The 24431-nt window shown below is 43.7% G+C and overlaps 2 protein-coding genes and 1 non-coding gene across 6 annotated transcripts; 1 reads left to right on the forward strand and 2 right to left on the reverse strand.

Annotated features, from left to right (window-relative positions):
• Positions 1-484: 484 nt before the first annotated feature.
• trnag-gcc (transfer RNA glycine (anticodon GCC)) lies at positions 485-555 on the reverse strand. The gene has a single exon. It is a non-coding gene; the product is annotated as a tRNA-Gly (tRNA).
• A 259-nt stretch (positions 556-814) lies between these two features.
• Positions 815-13845, forward strand: asl (argininosuccinate lyase). Of its 3 annotated transcripts, none has more exons than XM_069184238.1 (18): positions 815-879; positions 1416-1639; positions 1935-1973; positions 2300-2494; positions 3920-4003; positions 5059-5115; positions 5613-5710; positions 6257-6334; positions 8066-8143; positions 8655-8707; positions 9549-9611; positions 9992-10103; positions 10319-10403; positions 10543-10602; positions 10854-10937; positions 11733-11813; positions 12730-12836; positions 13414-13845. In XM_069184238.1, exons 3-18 carry the CDS (start codon positions 1959-1961, stop codon positions 13556-13558), a joined length of 1395 nt encoding a protein of 464 aa, XP_069040339.1. In that variant the 5' UTR covers positions 815-879; positions 1416-1639; positions 1935-1958; the 3' UTR covers positions 13559-13845. The 3 variants fall into 3 exon arrangements, with proteins under 3 accessions (XP_069040339.1, XP_069040338.1, XP_069040337.1); XM_069184237.1 differs by having other exon boundaries at positions 816-879; positions 1416-1600; positions 9989-10103; XM_069184236.1 differs by having other exon boundaries at positions 817-879; positions 9989-10103.
• Positions 13846-14296: 451 nt separating this feature from the next.
• Positions 14297-22871, reverse strand: LOC102686036 (carbonic anhydrase 4-like). 2 transcript variants are annotated; one of them, XM_069184240.1, is made up of 8 exons: positions 22643-22871; positions 20144-20191; positions 19312-19476; positions 18347-18468; positions 17630-17722; positions 16370-16436; positions 15726-15889; positions 14297-15283 (listed from the first exon to the last, which is right to left on the reverse strand). In XM_069184240.1, the coding sequence occupies exons 1-8, from the start codon at positions 22695-22697 to the stop codon at positions 15098-15100; spliced, it is 900 nt and encodes a 299-aa protein (XP_069040341.1). In that variant the 5' UTR covers positions 22698-22871; the 3' UTR covers positions 14297-15097. The 2 variants fall into 2 exon arrangements, with proteins under 2 accessions (XP_069040341.1, XP_069040340.1); XM_069184239.1 differs by having other exon boundaries at positions 18347-18492; positions 22643-22859.
• Between the last annotated feature and the right edge of the window lie 1560 nt (positions 22872-24431).

Here is a 24431-nt window from a genome sequence, read left to right on the forward strand (position 1 = left end):
GTTCCTAGGCAGACGTCGTTTTCAGCACACTTGTTGAGTCCTTAGGACACGCAACTTAAATTCAGAGAATAAATGCTTTCGATGATTCTCTTTCAATCGTCATATTTGTAGTTCTTTATCTTTAATGCGTCTCGTAGTGACTATGATACTCTGATTTTTCTCCGGAATCTCTAGCGGAGAAAGCATATTGCTTTCATTATTTTAGGTATTGGCTTAGAGGACAACCTTTTCCAGCGCGACCATCTCCATCGACATATAGAGAGAAATATCCAATTCCATCTACTATCTCCATCCATTTTACGATGGCATTTATAAACAGATTATGGTGTTCTCAAAACCCTTCGTCAGATCATGAGGAAGCTATTTTTTTTAAAAACAGATGTGTGCAATGTATAATGTTGTTTTTTTTCCAGGGAGGTTTTCAGTGAGACATGTCTATGTATGTCTCAAGTTACAGAAAATAATAAAAAGTAAAAATTTATGTTGCATTGGCCGGGAATCGAACCCGGGCCTCCCGCGTGGCAGGCGAGAATTCTACCACTGAACCACCAATGCTCACATATCCCTAGTCCTTCAAACTACCATCTAATAGTGCCAAATCTATGCTCTTCAGGTTTGAAGTTTTGTATTTATTTGTTTTTATTCCTAGCACTGCTCCGTCTGTAACTAATGCAAACCACAGCGACTCTCCTCACACGCACTGAAACCGGTCTCCTCTGTATTGCAACGGCAGCGCTGCGCCGGGGCGGCTGCAGTACCGCTTGTGTCCACAGCCCCCGGGGTGTCGCTGCAGCCCTAAAACCCATTCTCGCGAACCGCACCGGCCGTTTCCGTCTACCCGCAAGAAAGCTGAAAAATCCGATTTATTTCCCGTTACAGGTATCATTTGTGTTCAGATGAACCAGAAAGGATTCAAGGGGTCGGTAATGTATATATGCCTATACAATAATGGCAGTCAAACAGAGTGACTTGTTTTTACAGTCCGTACTTCGCTTAGAAATTGAATTATTTTTAAACGTTTGGGATCTTGCTTGCTGTCGCCACCCCACATATTCCTATCGCACTGTATCACTGCTGTCTTGGCCAGCTGGACCCACCAAACAGCAATGAACAGATTTTTGTATCAACAATAAATATGCAGATCTCGAGATGCTGTTAAGCTCAGAAACAACAGGCGTTTTTTTATTGGGTTTTAATAAATAACTAGTCGTTAGTTCAGGTTTATTCGTTTATTTTTTTTATTATGCTGTAGTTGTTATGTGAAGCATGGTGGACTCTCAGTCCAGGCCGGTTTTAGGGTCACCCCAACCGGTAAGACGAGACCTGAACTGACAAGCGACTTCCCGCAGCAAAGGAGCTGTAATTTCCAAAAAAATGGATCACTTCCTTATATATTTTTTTTTCCTCCTTTGCAGATCTTCTTTTTCACAATCCGTGGGCAGGACATCTTCGGCGACTGGCGCGGTGATTGGTCGTCGGCTCTGTTAATGAATATTAGTGTAAAAAGTAGTCGAAGAGCCGTGTGAGTCTATTCGCCCTCGACCTGGGAGTCAACCTGCGAGGCGGAGACAGCAAACTCCCCCCATAACCATCTCAAAAGGCACGGAGTTTTATTTTTAAGAACCACGCAACGAAACAGGTACTTAAGAAACGCGATTGCTCAGTTTACTCAGGATTTAGGAGCTGTAAATGCTGGTGGTGTTTATTTTGGGTTATTTTTGTTATCTGTACAGTATTAAGTTACCGATATGTCTGCCCATGTTGTCGGAATAACCAAGCTGTCCAGCGATCTAGCTAAAGCAAATGTTTCACAATCATGAAACAGAGAAGTTTGCGGTTAATCCTTTGTGTTGCGTGACTTCAATGTGAAATCTAAAGCGAACCCTGTCTGCTTTTATTGTTTCTAATGTGATTGAATTTGTTTCGCCTTACAGACACCGGCACTGAAGAGATGCACTATGTCATCTTCCGAGGTACGTAAGGCTGCCTCTAATTCAGAATATTAGTATCTTAATAGGGTGAATAATGGGACATTGGGGCGGAACTGTCAAAGCTATAAATGTTTTTAAAGTCAAATAATCATGTCTTGCTTAATAGTGTTTGAGAAGCTGGTTACTTGAGTAAGCACTTATTTCATTACTGACTAGAAATACAACGTTGCTAAGAGTTCATTGTGATTTTTACAGAAACGTATATGAACATGAGATATTGCAGTGATATTCAAATGCATTCTGTGACTCCGCTGATAAGCTAACGGTATTGTGCGTCCACTTTTCCAAATCTCTCCCCTCCCCGACAGGGAAGCAAGCTGTGGGGAGGAAGGTTTGTGGGGGACACGGACCCCATCATGGAGAAATTCAATGCCTCCATTGACTATGACAAGCGAATGTGGGCGGCCGATATACAGGGCAGCAAGGCTTACGTGAAGGCTCTGGAGAAGTCCGGGCTGGTCACTCGACGAGAGATGGAGCAGATTCTGCAGGGCCTGGACAAGGTGAGCTCCTGTTCATCGGAATGACCGCGCCCTGGAACGCCATGGGGGGAAAATATTTCCAGAACATTGCACTCTTTCACAGCATTGTTACAAACTCCAGAGGAAGTCAACACCAGGTGCTGGGTGGTTTCTGGCTTATTTGAGCAGAACATAAGAACAGTAAATATTTTGCGTTATGGGCTTTCTGCAGTACAGTCAGCACCAGCTGAGCAGAAGCCCGTAGATCAGAACTCTCAAACCCACTTCTTAGAGGATGTGGTGTCTTCTGGTTTTTGCTCCAACCCAAGCAGTCAATTAAACAATTACCCTAATTATTTCCTTAGGGTAATTAAGGAAATTAGGGTCCTTAGGGTAATTAAGGATCCTCACGGGATCAATAAAGTATCTATCTAATTACTAATAAATCACTTTGGAGCCTGATTAGAAGTATTATAATTATACAGCTAATTAAATAGGGCTAATTAGACCTGCTGTGGACCTATTAGGCTTTCTAGGAATCGGGTTTGATTCACCCACTATAGAAGTTAACGCATCTTCATAGTCCTGTCCACACAGAGCTCCTTATTGTAGACAAAAGGGCAGATTTCTAATATTTAGGCTTAAAACCCCTGCAAACCTGGAAAACTAAAATGTCTGTAGCATGTATCTTAATATTGTTCAGCTAATGAAAAATAAGAATTTGTATGTTACTATGCAAAGACCTTTGTAGACACTGCTGAGTACATGTAAGTAGTGCTGTTTAATCCGTGGGTTAATTGATATGGGCACAAGACTTTAACATCAGTGTAACATAATGTTATTGGCACTGTCATCCTTTCACCTGTACTGCTTTCTCCTTTCATTTCAGGCCTGACTGTCTCATTCATGCAAATGTCCAGAGGGTACTAGAATTGCACCCACATAGAAATCATAGCTGCATTTTTTGCAAACTCAGAACAAAAGGCATTCATTCAGCATTGTCCAGGTGTCAAACACTGTGTCTAAAAAAAACCCTTTCCATATCCATTTGTAACCTTTCAAAACATTTCATACAGAACACCCATGCCATAAAAAATCAAGAATAAATATAAAAGGCTCTGCTGTCCTTCAGTGCATTCCTGCCATTGTCCACCTTACAAACATGAGCTGTGTGCCGGAACCCAGGAAGTGTGTTGTGTGTGAGTGTGCAGTGAATATACCCGAAGAGGTGGATGCACCTATCAGGTTGCCATTCAGAATTTGCTAAAATAATATTATTCAGTTGGTCTAATAAGAATTCTGATGAATTCTGCTACCTAATCTTCATTGGTCAATTAAGATTCTGCTTTTCCGAAGAAAAATCTGAAAAGATTATCCCACTTTAACGATTAGCCACCCACTTTTTTTTGTGGTTATTCTGATTCTGGAATCTGAGTTTCCCGATCCGCCTGGTTTGTCCATTCACAGCTTTCGGAAGAGTGGTCCAAAGGCGTTTTCGAGATCAAAGCTGGCGATGAGGACATTCACACAGCCAACGAGAGAAGACTAAAGGTGAGATACCCAACCGCTCAGCTGTAAAGCACGCCTCAGTACAGGTTTACCGCCCAGGTGACTCACTGTGCTAGAGAACAGGTTCCACATGCAGTATATCAGCCAGTACGAGCTCGTGGCCAATAGGATTGGTAATTGCCAGTATATGCAGTCTGGGAATGGAGGTTTCTCTGCAAGATGGCCATGCTCACTCTCCAGGATGATCTAGGAGCCCTAGAATCGAGCCACTACTCCTACAGCTGTCAGACATGTCCATCAAGTAAATAGTGCAGAAGACCAGGATGACCCCTGACTGTCATGACCATTCCTTCCACTAGGGCATTGATTTTTAGACTATGCAGATTTCAGTGAATACAACTGGAATCCTTTATCCCCACAGCTAAGAACCTGCTTAATTTGAACAATCGATTGTATAGTTTACTTTATGTTTTTTTTTCATCCTGCATGTTTCTTATTTGATAATGATTTTATGTTGTGTCAAATATCTTGTGTGTTGCGTTGTGTCTTTTACCTGCCTGCAAAGTAGATTTCCCCTCAGAGCCAATAAAGTCAGTCAGTAAGTACGCACCTAAGGAAGTAGGGGCACACTCCTTCCAGCTGGTCTGGGGATACCCCACAGAGATGGGGGTGCCTGCTCAGCCTTTCTCAACTTTCCCAAAATGGATGCAGGGATAGAAATGAGAGCAGCACCTGGTCTCTTCTGTTACAAGGAGTAACCTTTATGTTATTCACATCTCATGCCTAATGGTCTCAGCTGAATAAAAACTGTACCGGAATTTTCCTGTAAAGTTTGCTGTATTTAAGGATGAGTTTGTCCTTTCCTTGTGCTTTAATCGTTTTCTTCTTTGCAATGTGTCACATTGTTTGCACTGAACATTGGGGGCAGCAATTAACCTACCCCCAAACATGGTTAATATCTGCAAGACACGCCTTTGCGTTATTAATAAATAGCACACGCATGGAGACTTTGATTTAGTGTGGTACTAACATAAGCGTACAACAACTGTGGGATTGTGTAAGTGTTGCAGGAATGACGGCTCTCCTCTGTTCCTAAGGAGCTGATTGGAGAGGCAGCTGGCAAGATACACACTGGGCGCAGCAGGAATGACCAGGTATGGAACTCCTGGGGAAACTCAAGTGCCTGGAAAAATCCCAGATGAACACCGGGGTAAAAAGCAGACACCTCACAAGAAGAGCCACACCACCCTGGTGCCCTGCAGTGACAGCACGGCCCAGCTTGGCCCCCATGGTGACCTCCCCCCAGGCATCTGTGGCCCAGAAAAAAACATTTATTATGATCCATGACTGTTTTAAAAATTGGGATCAACAGCTGCCATGTGCTGTATTTGAGGTGCATGGAGCAGCAACTTGACAATGATCTGGTCAAGGTAGCAGTTGTTCTGCAAGGCGATGGGGAATATCGCTTTAATTGTTTTGTGTTTAAACACTAAATTGGGAACTTCTGCTTCTGGGATGGGTTATGGGACAGCTCCACAATTCATCCACAATGCAGGCACCCAGCCTTTGGGGGAAAAAAAACAAAACAGCAGAGTGTCTGGCCTCTGGTGCCTCTTGTACGCCTAATGTGCTGTTCTGCTTGGCCGAGCAGGTGGTGACCGACATGAGGCTGTGGATGCGTGAGGCCATCTCAACACTGAGCGGCGATGTAGTGCAGCTGATCGGCACCATGGTGGAGCGGGCTGCTGTGTGAGTCTTAACCGGTGGCATGGTCGTCAGCAGCAGCATATCAGTGAACCTCACAGTGCTGGGATGCAGAGCACCGAATATGTAACCAAATACTTTCCATCATGTATGCGTGCTCTTGTCAGACACATTTAAGGGTGGCATTGAATCATATATGAAATGTCACAGTAGCTTTCCATTGTATCTGTATAGTCTGCTTCTTGTGCTTGGTGGGAATCAAAGATAACTGCTTGCACAGGGTTTGGTTGATCTGAGACTTTCATCCATAATGCTTCTTGAAAGATGCCCGGGTATCAGCTTCCACAGTATGGGTAGCCTGTTCCAGACTTTTAAATGTGCTTCCCCTGAGTTTCCTTCCCTGCCATCTGGTCTGGGTTTCGCTGTGGAGTCAGTGGTGGCCAGGAGCCTGGTGCTGTGCTTTGTGGCTTGTTGTGTGCCGCCTGAGTGCGTGCCCGGTGCTGCAGTTCATTGTGTCCTGTCACGAGAGCGCTCCCTGCTGGTCCAGGCGGAAGTGTGTAACGTGCTCCCCCACTTCACCCCCTCTGCCAGGGAGATGGATGTCCTGTTCCCAGGATACACTCACATGCAGAGAGCCCAGCCGATCAGATGGAGCCATTGGATACTCAGGTTGGCCTCGTCTTGTCTTGATTGCAATAAGTGGTGATACTGTCCTATAGCTAGCAGTAGAAACAGTAATAGTAGTGCAGGGACTGTATCCCATAAAAAAATACCAATAAAGAGCATATGGCACAGTTCTCCTTCCTCAGTCTCTTACTATTTACTTACCCACTGATCTCGTCCACATTTTATTTGGAAATTGATAGAACTCAAATACTAGCATACAAAAAAAAATACTTTACAATCCTATAGCAGCAATGATGGCAACAGTTTTTTTATTTGATAAGATCCAAGGTGTGGTGTTTCATGGGGACTAATTAACCTCTTGAGATGAGAGTGGAAAAACCGGTCTTTTCTAACAATTCTGATATGAACGTCTTGCATAATAGTTTCTTACTGAAGTGGAGAGAAGCCCATGAAGCAATGGCAAACATGCAGACAGATCAATACGTACGGTCAAGAGAAGGTTGTTCTTCCCTTACAGGGAATCGGGCACAATAAGCTGTTCTCTGATTTTGTTGGAATTCCTAGGCAATGTCAAATTTGCTGTAAAAAAGTCGTAAACTGTTCGAAATGTGGTGGGAAGGATTTTAGGTGGCTTTACCTTGTGTGTAGTTTTGTTTTCTAAATGTGCAGAAAGCTGGTTTACAGAATTGTAGGATTGATTCCTGATTGATTCCTTTCATTGAATTTGAAACAAATAACAGGTTTTTTGCAAACTCTGGAAAGGAGCAACCATTATTCATGTGTTAAAAAACCTCTATTTAACTTCTGACTCTGTTACCATGAAGTTCATGCTGCTGTATTCTGCTGGAAAAGCAGAATTTACACCTGAACTCATTTCTAACTTGTACCAAGTTGGGGAAAAAGTTCTCTCTCAATGATTCATTATAAAGTTGTGCCTTCCAGCTCCGATTAGTCTTTGCCTCATCCAGTGTCATATCTTTGTGTTTGTAATTGTAGTACAGGTGACACGTAACACATTCTTGTGCTGGGAATGGGCCCAGCATGTTCCAGCAAAACTGAGAGTAAAATGCTGAGCCAGTTCACAGCAGGCTCTCAAAATAACTTCTGTGAAAAACTCCTGCTTCTTTTTAGAGGCAGCCTCATGCTGTTACAGACACAGTTGCATCATAGCTGAATCTACTGTGTTGGTTAAACCGGTATTTCTCAAGCATTTCCTTGTTCCTGCCTACACCTCTGTCACGCGTCAGTTAACTCACTATGGAGCTGACAGGCTGAAGTGGCTCAGAGTAAGTTCTGGATTAGTGGCCCTGGTATGCATATATGTTAACAGTACCAAGCAAATGCAACCAGCACCTTAAAAAACAGAGACAGAATTAATGTATAAGTAGAAGTAGGAGAATCAGGAGTCTGTGAGATAAATGATGACAGAACTGTTGTATAATCCGTGAAACATTCATTTATTGTTAGTTGGCAGATACTCTTAATGTGCTTTTAATATATACTGTATGTTGCACCCAAATCCTAATAATGCAGCAAGCGTAATAGTTTCCCAAGGGGTTTTTAAATGGTGCACTGGCTCAGACCTGTTGAGAAGAGTTAGACTGTCAGGCTCATCTGAACCAGTTCAACACTGGTCCTGAGGTGCTGAGCTGCCGATTGAGTATTTAAAGAGACTTCGAAAACGTGCTCAGCTGTGGACACTGAGGGCAGCTTTTTCTAAGCGAGCAGGAAGTCTGTGCGTTGCTGTTAATGGGACTGTCTGTCTCTCCCCAGCCACACGGCAGCGCTGTGGAGAGATGCTGAGAAGCTGGAAGAAATTCGGAGACATGCTAATGTCCTACCACTGGGAAGGTGCCCCTCTCTCTCTTTCCTCAGTATTTTTAAGACAATAAGATTTGTAATTTCTGTTCTTTGAAATTTAATAGCACCAACAATCTTTTATTGTCATACCTACAACATTTGGGGTGGTCAGAGGTGTCTTCATATATCAGCTCAGGGTGACAGCCATTGTACACACACTGGGGCGATGAGGAAGATCAAACTGAAGCATCTGTCCACCCACACGTAGAAGCACAGCCAATTATCACTCAAGCCAGCTTTCACTCCATCTCCCCACATTCCCTGTGCTCAGACAGTCAGGGTGACGGCTTTTCTAGAGGTACAAACAAAGTTCCAGGGCTGTGACATTACCACGCACACCCACACACAGTGGAGACAGTGACTTTCCAGAGTTCATACAGTACCTCCAGAGTGCAGCGTGTCTGTGGTACACTCCCCATCGCGCTGGTCAGACTCTCCCACAGAGAGTTTCATGGACACCAAGGACATTGAAATGGGTCTCTTGGGGATTTTATTTTTGCAGTGGTGCCATTGCGGGGAACCCATTCCACATTGACCGGGAGCTGCTTCGCACAGGTGATTCATCATCGTCCTGCAAAATTCCATACGTTTTCCCAAAGGTTCCCTTTATTTTCATAAAAGTAAGAAAATCCACCAGCCCATTGCGTTGCTGACAATGAGGCTGCGATACATGTTGACAAAGTGGCTGTGAGGCCAAATTTCGTGGCCCCACAACACTGACATAAAATTAGTTCTGTTACTTTAGAGAACAGATAAAACCATTGTAAATACAAATGACATTACACCACCCTCCTTTTACAACTCAAATGTGCAAATAAACACCATACAGTAGAATTTAATCTATTCTTATCTGTTTTGTTAATATTTTACATTTATTTTACTAACTTCAAACCAAACTATGTACATTCAAAATAAGAAAGATGCATATGTTTATGTTATGATAATGAAGGGAGAGAAGAAGTTTCAGGTATTCTGTATCTCGACAAATTCAGACTTTTAATTTAATTAACCCATCTAGAATATTTAACAAATGTGTTCATCTGTAATGTACTGTAAATGAACTTGTTAATTTTTCCATTCTATATATTTAATTTATTAACTCAATCCAATCATTCATTGTTGGTTAATCATGGAGAAGCCTCTTTCTTGTTATAGTCTTTTTACATGCAGATATAAGATATGCAGATACTGTATATATATATCAGTACCTGTCAAGTGAAAATCCAGCTTGCTAAGATAAAAGACCTCAAACGTAAAGGGTAAATTCCTCTCGAATATATTCTCAAGGGCCTCATGTAATTCCATCCAGAAAAGCCTTATTGTGAGCGGGTTTTAAAGTCACTTTCTCCCTGTAGTCTTACCCCTGTGAAAGTGAGCTGTTTAATCTCTGTTGCAGAACTGCAGTTTGATTCCATCAGTATAAACAGCATGGACGCCACCGGCCAGCGCGACTTTGTGGGTATGTGGGTCTCCTTTTCGGCTGCTGATGTTTAACAGAGCTTTCGGCAACTAACTCATCAACACTGTACTACTTTAAAATTCCAGCAGTATCCACCCCTTCCTTCCTTTCCCACCAACTTTCAAGCTGGAGAAGAGTCAGTGGTGGAGAGCAGGTGTAATAGAATATGAAACCTATACGAAGTCAAGGGCCAGTAGTTCTTACAGCATAGCGCTGCCCTTTGGATCGCACAGAGCAGCCAAGAACTGAGAGATGAGGATCTATGATCAAGGCGCTGATTCTGTGCAAGAGGATCCTGGGAATTGCAGGGGAGTGCCTACATGTGCTGACTGGGGCTAACATCCTATTCCACTTCCTCGCGCGCCTTTGCATTGCAGCAGAATTCCTGTTCTGGGCCTCCCTGTGCGCGACGCACCTGAGCAAGCTGGCTGAGGATCTCATCATTTACAGCACCAAGGAGTTCTCCTTCGTCACGCTCTCCGATGCCTACAGGTGAGCCTGGCGTCCTGTAAAGGAACACAAGGTGGATCCCCAAAATTGGATTGAGGAATAGCTGGGGCGTGGCGTAAAAATGAAAAGTCATTGAAATTGGACGTTAAAATGAATCTTTAGCACGATAACAGATGGTAAAACCCCGTTAGTGTTCTGTAACAGTACTGTACGCGGTGTGTTCAAGTATATGTGTCTATGATGATGTCTCCGGGTAGTACTGGCAGCAGCCTCATGCCCCAGAAGAAGAACCCTGACAGTCTGGAGTTAATCCGGAGCAAAGCCGGGCGTATTTTCGGCCGGGTGAGTTGGCGTCGACTGCGACCTTTTACTGTTCAGGGCTGTGAGGGGTGTTTACATATTCAGCATATTTTTTTAACATTTTTTTAAATATTTTGCACCTGTTTTGTTAACATTGCATTTTTTTTTCCCCACGATCAAGTGTGCAGGATTCCTGATGACCATGAAGGGGCTCCCAAGCACGTACAACAAAGACCTGCAGGTAACCTTTGTGCTGCTAAAGCCAGGACGGTGCTCGACTCGGGCGATCTCTGCATGAGCTCTGTTCAGAATGGGCTACTGAGGACACTTTAAAATTTAGTCTGATTTTAAAAGATCTCAGTTTACCATACTGTCTATCGAGTACTTTTTGAGAATTCTCATCTGCCGTTACTTGTGAGTAACCTCAGAATAGAATGATATTTACCACGTCCACTAGTGTGGCCTAGTGACTGCGACCCTCTCTTCTTACAGGAAGACAAAGAGGCCATGTTCGAGTGCTACGACACTATGCATGCTGTGCTCCAGGTGACCACTGGTGTGATGTCCACTCTGAAGGTGAGGATGGTTATTATTGTGTACTGCTTGTGCCCAACAACAGTCAACTCAATTATTTCAGTTACTCAGCAGGTCAAGCAAAAACTTGCTTCAGTCAAGCTACACAGTAATTTTACTTTCCTTAATCTAACATAAGGGGAGTGGAAAATGACATTCTAAGTGTGCTTTATTTCAATACTAGAAGTCCACTTAGTCTATTTCTAAAACTAGTAATCTTTTTGTCTATTGTGTTTGTACTGGCAGTGAGGCCTGACTAAGAAGGCATATTCGCTATAATGATAGTCTTAATAGCAGTACTGGGCATCACTGGAGAGGAGCCCATGGTGCAGATCTGTTTTTTCAGGTTTTTTAGACAGAAGAGGAGTAGTTCAGTCCTCAAGGGCAAAGGGAATGTCATCAGGACTTTTGTTCTTTCAACTAGTCCTTAAATGTCTACAGTTACAGTTTTTTTAAACCTTACAAGGACATTAACAGGGCCAGATCTGACCAACAGCACTCTTTAACTAGATTAATTAAATAACTTTATGGAACAATAATATGTCAGCTGTTGAATATTTAAAACTCTAATTCTTGTAGATCACAATACACATGAAACTTTTAAAGTTTTTACTCACCCAAAAAAAATGATGATTTGCTCCTGTGAGCTTCTGAGAATAAAACCCAAACCAGGGAGGGTCTAATATTTGTGTTTCTGTCACTGATTGTTTCTTCCCAGACTCTTGGAGGTTTGGAGATGTAAAAGGTTATATAACTGTAGCTGATCTTGTGAGCTTTGCACTCCTCTTCCCTGAACAGATCAACCGCAGCGCAATGGAGGCAGCACTGAGCCCAGACATGCTGGCTACTGACCTGGCTTACTATCTCGTCAGGAAAGGAGTGAGTTATTCGACACAAAGCACTCATTGGGAGAGCCTAGAGCATCTTAGACAGAGTTTACTGAGAGCAGTGAATTTCCCCTGAAGTGTTCTGGTGTCCCTGCTACAAGGCTAGAAGACTTTTAATAATAATTAATAATAATAATAATTGCTTACACTTATATAACACATTTCTGGATACTCCACTCAAAGCGCTTTACAGGTAATGGGGACTCCCCTCCACCACCACCAGTGTGCAGCCCCACCTGGATGATGCGACGGCAGCCATAGTGCGCCAGAACGCTCCCCACACACCAGCTCTCAGTGGGGAGGAGAGCAGAGTAATGAAGCCAATTCATAGATGGGGATTATTAGGAGGCCATGATTGGTAAGGGCCAATGGGGAATTTGGCCAGGACGGCGGGGTGACAGCTGTGGAAAAGCAGTTCTCTCACTACCTTAGAGAGTGACCCTGTGTAGTACAGTTGTCAGTTTCTAAACTGGCCTAGTGTAGTATATGGTGTGTTTTACCCAGCAGCTAGCTGTTTAATAAAGTGATACACTACAAGTGTACATGAGCTTGGTACTGCACATTCATCTACATTTACATAAATATTTATGCAATAACAATTTCTTTAGTCGTCTAAAACGTGCATGCTAGTGACAACCTGCATCCTGAATAAGGGACCGAATAAATAGAAAAACTAAGCCCCAGGTCAACTGTGATGCTTTCCCAAGCTCAGTGAGTGTCTCGATAGACTTTGGAGTCTGTTGAGCAGTTGCACGTGAAAGCGGAGCCAGCCAGCGGCCGCGATGTAGCTCGAGGTGGATTGAAAAAGCAGGGTGTGTGGGTGTCGTTCGGATCGCTGCCGGACCCCGAGACAGAACGAGCGCTCCAGCTCCCCCGCCGGAGACTGACCGCCTCTGTCTCCGCGGCAGATGCCCTTCCGGGAGGCCCATAGCTGCTCGGGGAAAGCCGTGTTCCTGGCCGAGAGCAGGAACGTCCCGCTGAACCAGCTGACCGCGGAGGACCTGCAGACTGTGAGGTCAGTACAACTGCTGCTCAGCCTGAGCACACAGCACTTGCAGGCCTGATTACACTGACAGTTCATGCGTGTTTAAAACATACTGGTGCATGTACTATTTCTGAGAATCTCCCAAAGTAAGAATGTATTTGCTGCACACATTCAGCTATTCATAGGAGCTGCCCTAACCTATAGCAGTGCTGTAAGATACTTCATTTCAGGAAAGCTTCATCAGTCCCTACCTCTGCGTGGCTGCTTCAGATTTTTGTAATTAGTAGATTATAAATCCTTTACATAAAGCTTATCAATTCAAGTTTCTACAATGGAGTCATCTAGAAGGGACTGTATTATATTTTGTACAAGGGGATCGAAATGTCCAGTTACTTTGGCAACCAGGCTGTTTCCTGTTGTCTTGCTGTTGTGTGGTACAATACCAAAGTACACAACAGTGGCCACCTTTCTTCTCAGAGGTGGCTGGTTGCACATCTGTAACTTTGCAGGAGGATAGTTTGATCGTGCCTATTCCGAGACAGGAAGCCCACACGGTCATCCTGGTCCCCAGTGCGTGACTTACAGCTGTCTCTTGCTGCCCTCGCAGTCCCTTATTCAGCAGCGACGTGTCTGCGGTGTGGGACTACACCAGCAGTGTGGAGCAGTACAGCGCCCCCGGTGGCACGGCCAGGAACAGCGTGACCGCACAGGTCGAGCACTTCAGGGCGTGGCTCAAGACACGCCGAGCATGATGGGAGCGCCCTCGGCTCCAGCGTCCCTGTCAGGTGCGTTCAAGAGCACCCTCCTCGCCTGGCAAAAGGAGCCCATGGGAGCAGCATCCTGTGCACTAGTTTTATTGCTGAAGGGAGGAAACCTTTTTACTTTGCCTGGAATTGTGTGTTGTAGTGAGCAAACGTGGTGTTAACTGCATCTTCAAGGGATCTCTACCTTTTTAAAAAAAATCTGTGAATTTGATGAATCAGCTGTGGTGAATACACTGTGTTTGACTGGTTCTTCGTTATTAAACACATTGACCACATCTTTTGGCTGGACAGCTCTACATCTTCATTCTCTCAACCTGCAAAGGCAAGTCTGAGCCTCCGGTCAGCCGTTTATGATGGATTAGTCGGTTTCCATCTTTGACCACATGGAGGCAGCAAAGTTCATCTCTCAGTGTTTGGGTGTTCTGGATACTCTGTGCATGTGGCAGTGATTGTGGTTAGTGTTGAGGTTTGACATTCAATTAAGGAACAAGTCATTTTTAAGCGTGAATGGTACTAATCTAATTGTCAAGGCTGCTGTGCAAAATATCCGTTCTTGTTCATAAAAAATCAGTCATGGAATCAGTTTCTTACATTATCTCCAACACACAGCTATTGAAATCAGGGGTTTGTATTAATGTTCAGATCTGTAGCAGGGAGAACTCCACCCCCCCATGAATGTATGCAGGACATCATAGATTTGAACCATAATAAATATTTTATATACATAATAATAATACAGCCCAGAAAGTAATCACCATGCCTTAGGTTTTGAAACCTGAATGCAAATGCTTCAGTTGTAAACCTCAATCATTGTTTATTAATGATTTACTTTACTATTTTGCAGTCTCTAAACATGACTGTTGCTATCCTATTGTACACGATATAGAGCTGTTACAGTAGCATCGTACTCCATTGCCTTGTTAAAGACCTAGTAATTACCAACTTATTTGATTTCTTTGCATTTATTGATAAATTATTCACATCCCCATAGAATAGGGTATAGATCCCTAAATTGAAAATGTACTTAACCGGAACATGGACTCGGCAGAATACAGCTGTGTATTCAATGGCAGATAGTTTAGTCAACAGTGCCTGATACTGATTTTTACGGGCAGGATGCTTATGCACAGGCTTGTGAAGAGCTTACCGTGTCCTCGGGTGTGGCAGTGAACACTGAAATCTCCAGCAGAGTCAACCACTCACATTTTATTCCAGGGAATTTTTCCAAGGAAAACACGGAATTCCAAGGAGGCGCACAACCAACATAAATAGGGGGGGGGAACACTATGTTGTAATATCAGGTGTAGGGCAGACTATTCCAGGATTCCAGGAGAGTGGAAATTTCAGTCCCAGTTAATTCCTTTTTAACTTTAACTTTAAATTTAAAGTTATTCCAGTGCTGGCAGGGTCTAGGATGGGCAGGGAGGAGAACTACAAGGCTGCCTACCTGGGTTTTTAAACCACCACTGCTTTCCCAAAGTCAGGGCTTCCCAAATCCCAGCCTACTGGGTAGCAGGGGAGACACTCCTACAGGAAGAGCCGGAGGCCAGGCGACGTCCAGACCACGGCGAGGGAGAGAGTCGCCAGGCTGAAGCTCAGGAGGCCGGCGCTCGACCGGAGAACCACGCGGCCGTTCAGAGGCTGGGTGGGGCGGAATGTCATCTTCATCGGCTTCTCGGTCCGAAACAGCAGCTTCTGGGAAAACGCCGTGAGCTGGGGAGGGGGGGGGAGACCGGGACACGGGGTCACTGTTCCTTGGTGTTTCCAGTTAGAAAGCCAAGGGTGGTGAACAGTAAGTCATGGAACTCTCAGGCGGCGACTGCACTTCGAGAAGGCTGTGCAAGTATCCTTTGGGCATTTCAAATTATTCCAAAAATGGAATAATAATAATTGCTCCAAACAGGGATAATTAGATAAGTATTTAGAGCCCTGTGTATCATGCCGGCGCTGATGAGCCCTAGCTAATGAGGGCTAAACAGTTGTTTATGGCAGCTAACCTGAACATCTTATACAGTATGAAAAAGAATTAGGTCTGTGTAGAGGGTTCTCTCTTAAGCATTGCAAAACAGAGCTATTTAATGCCCATTCCCATGCTCCACAGTGACATCATGCTCTTTGAAAGTCCCTTGTTAGATGCTTGGATAGAAAGTCGTACCTGCTCCCTGCTGATCCGAATGGGTGTCTCAAACACAGCCCAGACCACAGCTTCATCACAGTCTGGCACAGTCACCGATCCAGAATAGTAGTAATACTTGCGCAGGTCCTGGGGTTTGGGAAGAATGCTGACGAGCTGCAGGGCTGTGATGATCGTCCTGTTACCTGAATTAGGATTCCATGCAAATGCTTAGACTTAGCCTGGGATTTAAAAACGTGGGAGTGAGAGGAGAGCACTGCCTCAGCTTCACAAATCTACAGGTTAAAACAATTGGAACCTAGTTAGTAGTATGTCCATAGCCTCCTCTCCCCAAAACAGCCTTTCAGACTAATCCTAAAGACTTTTTGATTCTGGGATATTGTGTTGTGCAAAAACCCTGACTTCCTATAAATTATGCATCTGCAAGAATAATACAGATTATAATGCTGGGTACATGTATCTCACTATAAGGTGCGATTAAAGATTTCTTTCTAGAAATTATTATTGAAAATTAAGCTTTGATTGAGAAGGAGCTGTTAAAGGTTACTGTGAAATGGTGATACTTCTTTGTATTGTGACCATTTTATTTACAGTACCTTAGTTAAAGGCCACTTACATAAACTTGCATATGCTAAATAAATACACAGAGTCTAATAATTGATTACCTGCATGCTTGACTTCATCTAGGGCATCAATCAAGACCTTGTAATAAGGATTGTCCTGTGAAGATTCCTGCAGTGATAAAAGTGTTTCAGATATGCATATAACCGAACTTTCAGGTCAGACTGAGGTTATGCTTAGAGGCTCCCAAACAAAGTTGTCAATTTTAGCATCATTACCGATGGCACTGGAATGAAATCCTTGAGCACAGTCTGAGATCTTGATGTTATTTACGACCCTGTGTTGTTGATTGAGATTCGTGTTAGAGGTGTGGTATCTTTTTTACCCTCATTGTCCTGTTCAGGGTGTCTGATGCTGGAAAATTGAGACACACCCTTATTTTACTATGCTTAGACTATGATAAGACCTTAATAAGGTATATAGTACGGTTTTAAACAAACCCCGGTTTGTCCAGAATTTTGTGGCTTGCATGCACACTAATACTGCTTAATCTTTGCACGTCACTCCCCTGCTGCGTAAACTGCACTGGCTCCTGCTGGATTTTAAGGTCCCTGTTGATATTTACGGCTCTGAACAGTGTAGCCCCAGGTTACCTTAATTGCATACTGTGTCATTACAGTCCAACATGCACTCCTGAGCTGTGCTGACTCAGGTCCTCTCGTTATACAAATCCAGACTCAACACCCTCTTCTTTAGAAAAGCCTTTACTTAACTGGTTCCATTCTTCACCCCTCTGCTTTTCTCAGTACCACCATCCACGGTCTCCTCTATATATTGTAATTGTGTTTTATCTTGTGTATTCTTTTTATTTATTGTTGTTGTCATTCTGTAAAGTGCTTTGAGAAGCCACCTTTAAAGGTGCTATATAAAATAAAGTTTATTATTATTATATTATTATACTAAAGCCTGGGCTCCAGGCAATGGGTGATGCTGCCTCTCTTCTGCAGCACCAGGACTGTGGAATTTGTTAACTTAAACCACAGGAGAGTCACTCCGTGACTGTGGATATTTTAAAAACTCACTAACAGCTTTTTTTTTTTTACCATCGCTTTTAAGGTGTACATTTCTTTGCCTTTGCACTTAAGGCACTGTCCTGTGTGATCCCATTTTTATATTTACTGCTGTATAATTTGTACAGCATCTCAAAGTTTTCACTTATAAGCAACTCATTCTGAACACTTTGCCTTAAGGGCTCCATGATTTTCTGATCATTCAAACACAGCAGTGTCATATTATGAGTTCATATGCAAGTGTGAAAAAGAGGTTTAAGATCTTCATTAATTTTATTTTCGGAATCGGCTTACCTCAAAGAAGAATGCAAGCACTGCAATGCCAGCGGAGTCCTTTGCTGCGTCTGCTATTGTTTTGTATTTCCTGTGAATGTGCACGATATGGAGCTGTCCGAGGGGGAGAGAGAGAGGAGAGGTTAGTATTCAAGCAACGTTGGGCAAATCCACAGGAGATCATCATGATTCACCCCGCCTGGCTTTTGTCTCTGAGCCCTTATGAATGGTTTTCTTGGAGTGCACTGCGCGGGCCCGCTTCACAGCAGCCAGTGCATTCATGCACTGTTCAAGCTAATGAGATCTGCACAGAAAAATGGAACTGCCTTTTATCCATCCAGCCTACACTGTCTGAAAGCAGATTATTCCTGTGGGTCATGGCAGCCAGATGTCACAGCCCACACACACACACAGGGACAATTTTGAGACGCCTATTAACCTTATCAATATGTTTTTGGACGGTGGGAGGAAATCGAAGCCCCATGGAGAACACAAAAGCCCCACAGAGAAGCTGCCCCAGCCTGAAATCAAGATCCCTGGACACAAGTGCTACAAACGACCTGTGCCAATGTCCACACCACATTGCCACCCATAATATGCTTTGTCGTGTTTACGGATTGTTTTGTATTGAGCTACAATGGATGTTCATGCTGAGGCCTTTGCTCCTGGTGTGATAGTGCTGTTCGATTTGACTGGGCTCGGTGTGATTGTCCCAGTTCACCCGTCGAAGGCTCGTACCTCCATGGGGAACTGCTCCCCGTCGATGGTGTGCTCTGACCCCGGTCCGGCCTCCCAGCCCCAGTGCAGGTGAAAGTTGACGGCTTTGTACCAGTCTGGCATGTGCCCTCCCTGAGTCCTCACTGACGAGGAGAGAGCAAAGTGCACTTGGGAGGAGAGGAGAGAGTCAGCGCTGTGTGTGTAACCCACAACCCTGAGACACTATAGAAAGAGTCCGATTGCGCTTTGCTAAGAAATGGAGCACTTAAGGACTGAACAGGGGGTTTGTAAACAGGTATACCTGTAATATACAATAGGAAAGTCCACATTATGTTTCGTATTTTGGTAACCAGAAATTGAACAGACTTTTCTAAGTGAGATTTTACTAGTGCATTAACATAACAGCTGTAGTCTTACATCTGCATTAACATAACAGTATTAGAAGTTATACATTATTAATTACATATCCTAAAAATTGTCTGCTTTTCTAGTAGCTTCCCCACAGATTAGAAGATGGGAATGGTGTGTGGCCATAAACTTCATAAACTCCAAGGTATCAGCTGTACGCTCAGTTTCTCAGCTCATATTTACAGAACAGCTTAATGTTTCTCTGTTTTTCCCCTTGGAGTGGACAGTCCAGAGTCACACCAGCCTTCTGATTTGCTGTGACCGTTGTGCAGGTTAAAGTAGCCTTGACCCAGGTTGGTGATGTTATGCGCAACCTCTTCAAACTCAAGTAGGGAGCTGCGTCAGCATGCGTAGGCTGCAAAGGAACAAGTACAGGTTTATTCCCTGCTGAAAAGAAAAGCATGGAATAAACCTTTACTTGCTCCTCTTCAAGCTCATCTTTTGTCCTGAAATGGGATTTTTTTTTTCAGTCTCCATCCATTAAAAAATGAAGAGGGGATCCTCTGGGAAAAACACGACATGGTTTTATTTTAAGTTTAATTCCGCAACGCTGATGGAAAAAAGTCTCGTCAGCTCACCCGAGTGACCTAGATTCTCAGCCGTCACACTGTGAGTCTGATCGTACCCTTCAAAGGTGAAGGGCTCCAGGCTGCTGTCGTACTGAGCTTTCCTGGTAACAACGTTAATCGGCGACTGTCTCCTTCCCCCGCAGTACGGATGTTGATCTGCCCAGTGAGCAGGCTCTAGGACAAGACAGCTTCACGTCACACAGAAGTGCGATGATATGAGACAAGATTTCTCAGATGCACAGATCTCTCCAAACCTCTGCTTTTCTTAAAAAAAAAATGAAATACTGCAAGCCCTCAGATATATGAATATCATTGGTGTCTCTGCACTGCTGGGTTTTGGCTCGCACCTTCAGCATGGCTGCTTATAAAGAATTAGCATGAAATAAAGGCTGGAAGTCTGGGCATGGCGTGATGGAATGCACTTTTCAACAGCAGGGCTGCACTATTAACATCAGGCCTGAGGTTTCCTTTGGACAGACTACATCCTTAATTATTCATTAGAATCGAATTAGTGAGGGCAGCATAACTCTGGCCACTGTAGCCTAGATATAATTGTTATATCTATATATAGATATATATAGATATAGTTGTTATATCTATATAGTTATAGAAATAGGTAACTGCTTACCTATACATATTGTAGCACATACTGTATATCGATACATTTCTTCAGTCCTTATCGGTCTGTAGACCACTTATTTCTGCATAATTTCTGACCCAATGAGGGTTTTATATTATTTTGATATTCTAATAAATTTACTCTGGAATAGGCATGAACTATAGTATATGAGGGCTCTTGGCCTACAGCTGCAAAAAAGAAATATATTGCAAATGAGTTTACCTTCACACGTTTCATTACAGGAGAACTGGGACTGGTAGCACCAATCACCTGGAAGAAGTGAACAGTGATATTTTAGCTCATCGGCGGGGGCATCACAAGAACACTGTGACACAACAGCGCCGCAAAGCTAGAGAGACGCCTTCAAAGGGTTAAGCACTGATCATTTGAAAAATAAGTTTACAAAATGCCGTTCCTGTGATTATTCAGTTAAAATTTAACATCCCGGCCTAATATTCTTTCACCGTAAGCAGCTTTTCCATCTGGGTTCATCTCAAGACACCCTGTGTGAACAATATTTTTCGAGAGATCAGCCCACAGGCTCCAAAGTCAGGGGCGCCATGTGGTCTTTCTGAAACACCAGCGGGAAGAAGGAGAAAAGGTCACAGGGCGAAGGTCCCTCTGATGAAAGCCAAGAAGAAAACAATAAATGTTTGCCTGGGAACCATGAAATTGGAAAACGACAAACCTGCAAAGTCATTCTGATTTATAGAAATCAGAAATCCTGAAAATCACTGTCGATAACACTAGCCTCTCTCTCTGTGTGTCACCTCACAGCCTTTAGGCGAAAGGGTTCGTTTTAGAGCTCGGTGCTGTTCTAACAGTCTTCTTCTCTGCGATAACGATCCATGTTCCCCACATGCACTAGATATTATCTGTAAAGAAAATCGAAACCCTGGAAAGGGCACCTTAACACTGAATCTTTTTCCTCCTGTAGCTTTTCAGCGATAATCAGTAACAAAGTAATCATTGTTATTTTAGCATTAATGAGAAGGAACATGTTTCAGCTAAGTTAAACATGGACCCAGGCGTACCAGTGGACCTTACATTGGGATTCTGTTGGCTTTAAAGCAACAGAAGCTTTGCTGCTTAGACAAAGCAGAGGAATTGGGGAATGTTTAAAAGTGCAGAGCAGAGCAGAGATCCATTACTCCATGATCTTCTCTGCCCCCTTCGCCACCGATACATTTTTTTGTGCACTCCACAGATTCCCCTGAACTGATCGGATATTCGTGACTTTCCAGGCCTGGAGTTAAACGGTTTATGAAGGCACTCTTGTAGCCTGATGTCACCAGAACTCAGAAGCGAAGCAAGGCTGTGCCTCGTCAGTACTGGGAGGGGAGGCCTGTAAGGAATCTAGGTTGGTGCCGTCAGTGATGTTGGTGGGTTAGAGGATGGTGCTCTTCCCCTGGGGATCTGTGCTACAGGTTGTGCGATAAGATGTGGAACTGAGGTCCTGACTAATTACTTATTAAAATCCCAGGGATGTGTACCCTGATGTCCTGGCAAAATTCCACCCTGAACTCGTATGACCTGTCCTTTTTATTCCACTTATTATAATTGGTGAAGCAGCTGCTAATTTTTCAACCTGATCTGCTGTATCCTACACCGTGACACCCTAATGAGCTCCATACTTCACTGGTGGGTGATGTACCTTTCCCCCCTAGGAGCTCTGGGACCCCAAAATCACATGGAACCCATAACAAACAGCACGGAAAGTTTTCAAAGTCAAGCCGAAACAAAATGGCATCACCCAGCGGCTCTGCTCAGAGATGCAGGTGTCTAGAGCAGATTTCAACAGCGCCCATGGGATGGAAACAAGCAGTTGGCTAGAGAAAAATAAACTTTAAAGTACTATTGCAAAAATTCATACAGAACGAGCCTTTTCTTTTTTTTTCTAGACATTTTCGGCTCAAACACAAGAGTTAGCCAGACTGCCCAGCATGTTGTCAATGAGTTGTGCTCCTCTCTGCACGTTTTTCCCCCCATAAACTTCCTCACCTAACTAAAAAGCACAGTTGTTTAAAGAGCATAGATTTGACTTAAAAGGGCTTTGAGTTCATCTAAGAGTGACACACATAATTAACAGGTCATTTTTGAAACATATTACAGAGGACAACCTGCGTACAACTTAAGGAGTGGATTTTAGAAGCAATCCGCTGGCCAGATTTACACATCCTATTAACATGTACAAGCTAAACAGTTTTAACCGCTTCTACATCAACCTTGCACATTTATGTAAATAGAGACATCACGAGCAAATACCTTCACACACCATAAAGCCTCTCACACTAATGGTAAAATAAACACTACATCCCCATCTGTGGGTATATAATGAGTTAATGTCCATCTTGGAATACAGTCATTCTTCTAAATCACGAACTATTTTTTAACTTTCGCATTCATTCATGTGTGAATCCAAACTCTAAGCTCCTTTCCACATGTAGCAATAAATATGTGTCTGAACAATTGCTTTTAAGAATCTATAGTCAATCAACAACAGATCTATATTGAATATACAGCATACGCACATCAATGTATACATTCAAATAATTTACCACATGCAAAATTGTAAGTCACACATATTGTCAAAGTAACTTGCAGTCAAAGAATCAGAAATCGGTCTATCAAGTGAGGTTAGTAAAGAGGTTAGGACTGGACATTGAAAGTGGTTTTCTGCAGGACAGCTTCCTGCGAGTAGCGAAGGAGCACTGCTCTTACCTGCAGCACCTGGAGCAGAGCAGAGCAGAGTGAGCAGGGAGAGCACAGCTCTCATCTTGGCGGCGCTGTGGCTGAGATTAGGACTGAAGCAGAGGGACCGCTCCTCCTGCACTGCTCACATGGCTGGGCAGAGCCGGGCAGGTGTCAGCGAGGCAGCAGGTAGCACCGGCAGCTCCACCTGCCTCCACAACTCGCTGGGCTCACTCGTGTCTGGACACGAGGGCCCACACGCCTCCACGCACACCTCCGTCTTCCTGAATTCACGGGGGTCTTTTCATTGGCTTTTGAGCTATTTTTATTCACTACGCATGATCGCACATCACACAGGATGAGAAGAAAACTCAAAACAAGTATTTCCCGCGCTTTAAAAGGTTAAAAGCAGACATCATTTTAGAATTGAGAAGAGTTTATGAACGTAACGACTAGGAGATAATAATAATTATAATTGCTTACACTTTATAACGCATTTCTGGATACTCCACTCAAAGCGCTTTACAGGTAATGGGGATCACCTCCACCACCACCAGTGTGCAGCCCCACCTGGATGATGCACCAGTCCTCCCCCCACACACCAGCTCTCAGTGGGGAGGAGAGCAGAGTGATGAAGCCAGTTCAGAGATGGGGATTATTAGGATGCCATGATTGGTAAAGGCCAGGGGGAAATTTGGCCAGGACACCGGGGTAACACCCCTACTCTTTTCGAGAAACGCCCTGGGACTTTTAATGACCACAGAGAGTCAGGACCTCAGTTTTACGTCTCATCCAAAGGACGGCGCCTATTTACAGTATAGTGTCCCCATCACTATACTGGGGCATTAGGACCCACATGGACCACAGGCTGAGTGCCCCCTGCTGGCCCCACTAACACCTCTTCCAGCAGCAACCTTAGTTTTTCCCAGGAGGTCTCCCATCCAGGTACTGGCCAGGCTCATACCTGCTGAGCTTCAGTGGCCTGCCAGCTGTGAGTTGCAGAGTGATATGGATGTTATTATTAGATGTTATTGAGCTCATGAAAATGTTAACTGCAGGGGTGTGGGCCTTCCTGCTTGGTCAGGTTGTTACAGCCATAGAGGACATATTTTCTCAGCTTCTGTCTGTAAATGACACTTTGTGTCCACATCTGTGAAGACAGTGTGTGTTCACTGAGCTTCACGCTGGCTCTCTTGCTCTCAATAATGATAATTTCTGTATGGATAGCACAGTGACCCAGTGGGTAAAGACACAGCTTCACAGCTTGAAGGATCTTCTGTTCGAATGGGGCTCTGTCTGTGTGGAGTGCACATGATCACTCTCGTTTGCCCTCTTTCTTGATACTCTGGTTCCCCCCCACAGTCCAGTGGACAGATGGATGGAATTAGTACTTACAACTGATTGCTAAAATCTGAACATTTGGAACAATCTTATCTTTAAAAATCCACTCATACTTTTTTTTAAAAACCTGTCCCATAAGCATGATGACAACTCATAATAAAGTCTAATTTCTTAGGAAAGCTGCAAGACTAGAAACAGTGCTGGCGGAGAAACAGTGTTGGTGTTTATCAAGTAATTATGTTTATTTGTGTTGAGGTTTTTGTTCGATGGCACCGGACTGACACCTTGTGGACAGAACATATATAACATCCTAAAATTTAAATCCTTACCATTTTTAATCAAAAACCTAGCTCCCTAAAAAAAAACTGCATATTAAAGAAACAGGTAAGAGCAAACGACACTTACAGGCTCACACAATGCTCAGGCATTAAAAACAAATATTCAGACTTATTAAAACACTATTATTACAACTATAGTA

The sequence above is a fragment of the Lepisosteus oculatus genome, chromosome 26, assembly GCF_040954835.1.
Source record: "Lepisosteus oculatus isolate fLepOcu1 chromosome 26, fLepOcu1.hap2, whole genome shotgun sequence".
Taxonomy (NCBI): domain Eukaryota; kingdom Metazoa; phylum Chordata; class Actinopteri; order Semionotiformes; family Lepisosteidae; genus Lepisosteus; species Lepisosteus oculatus.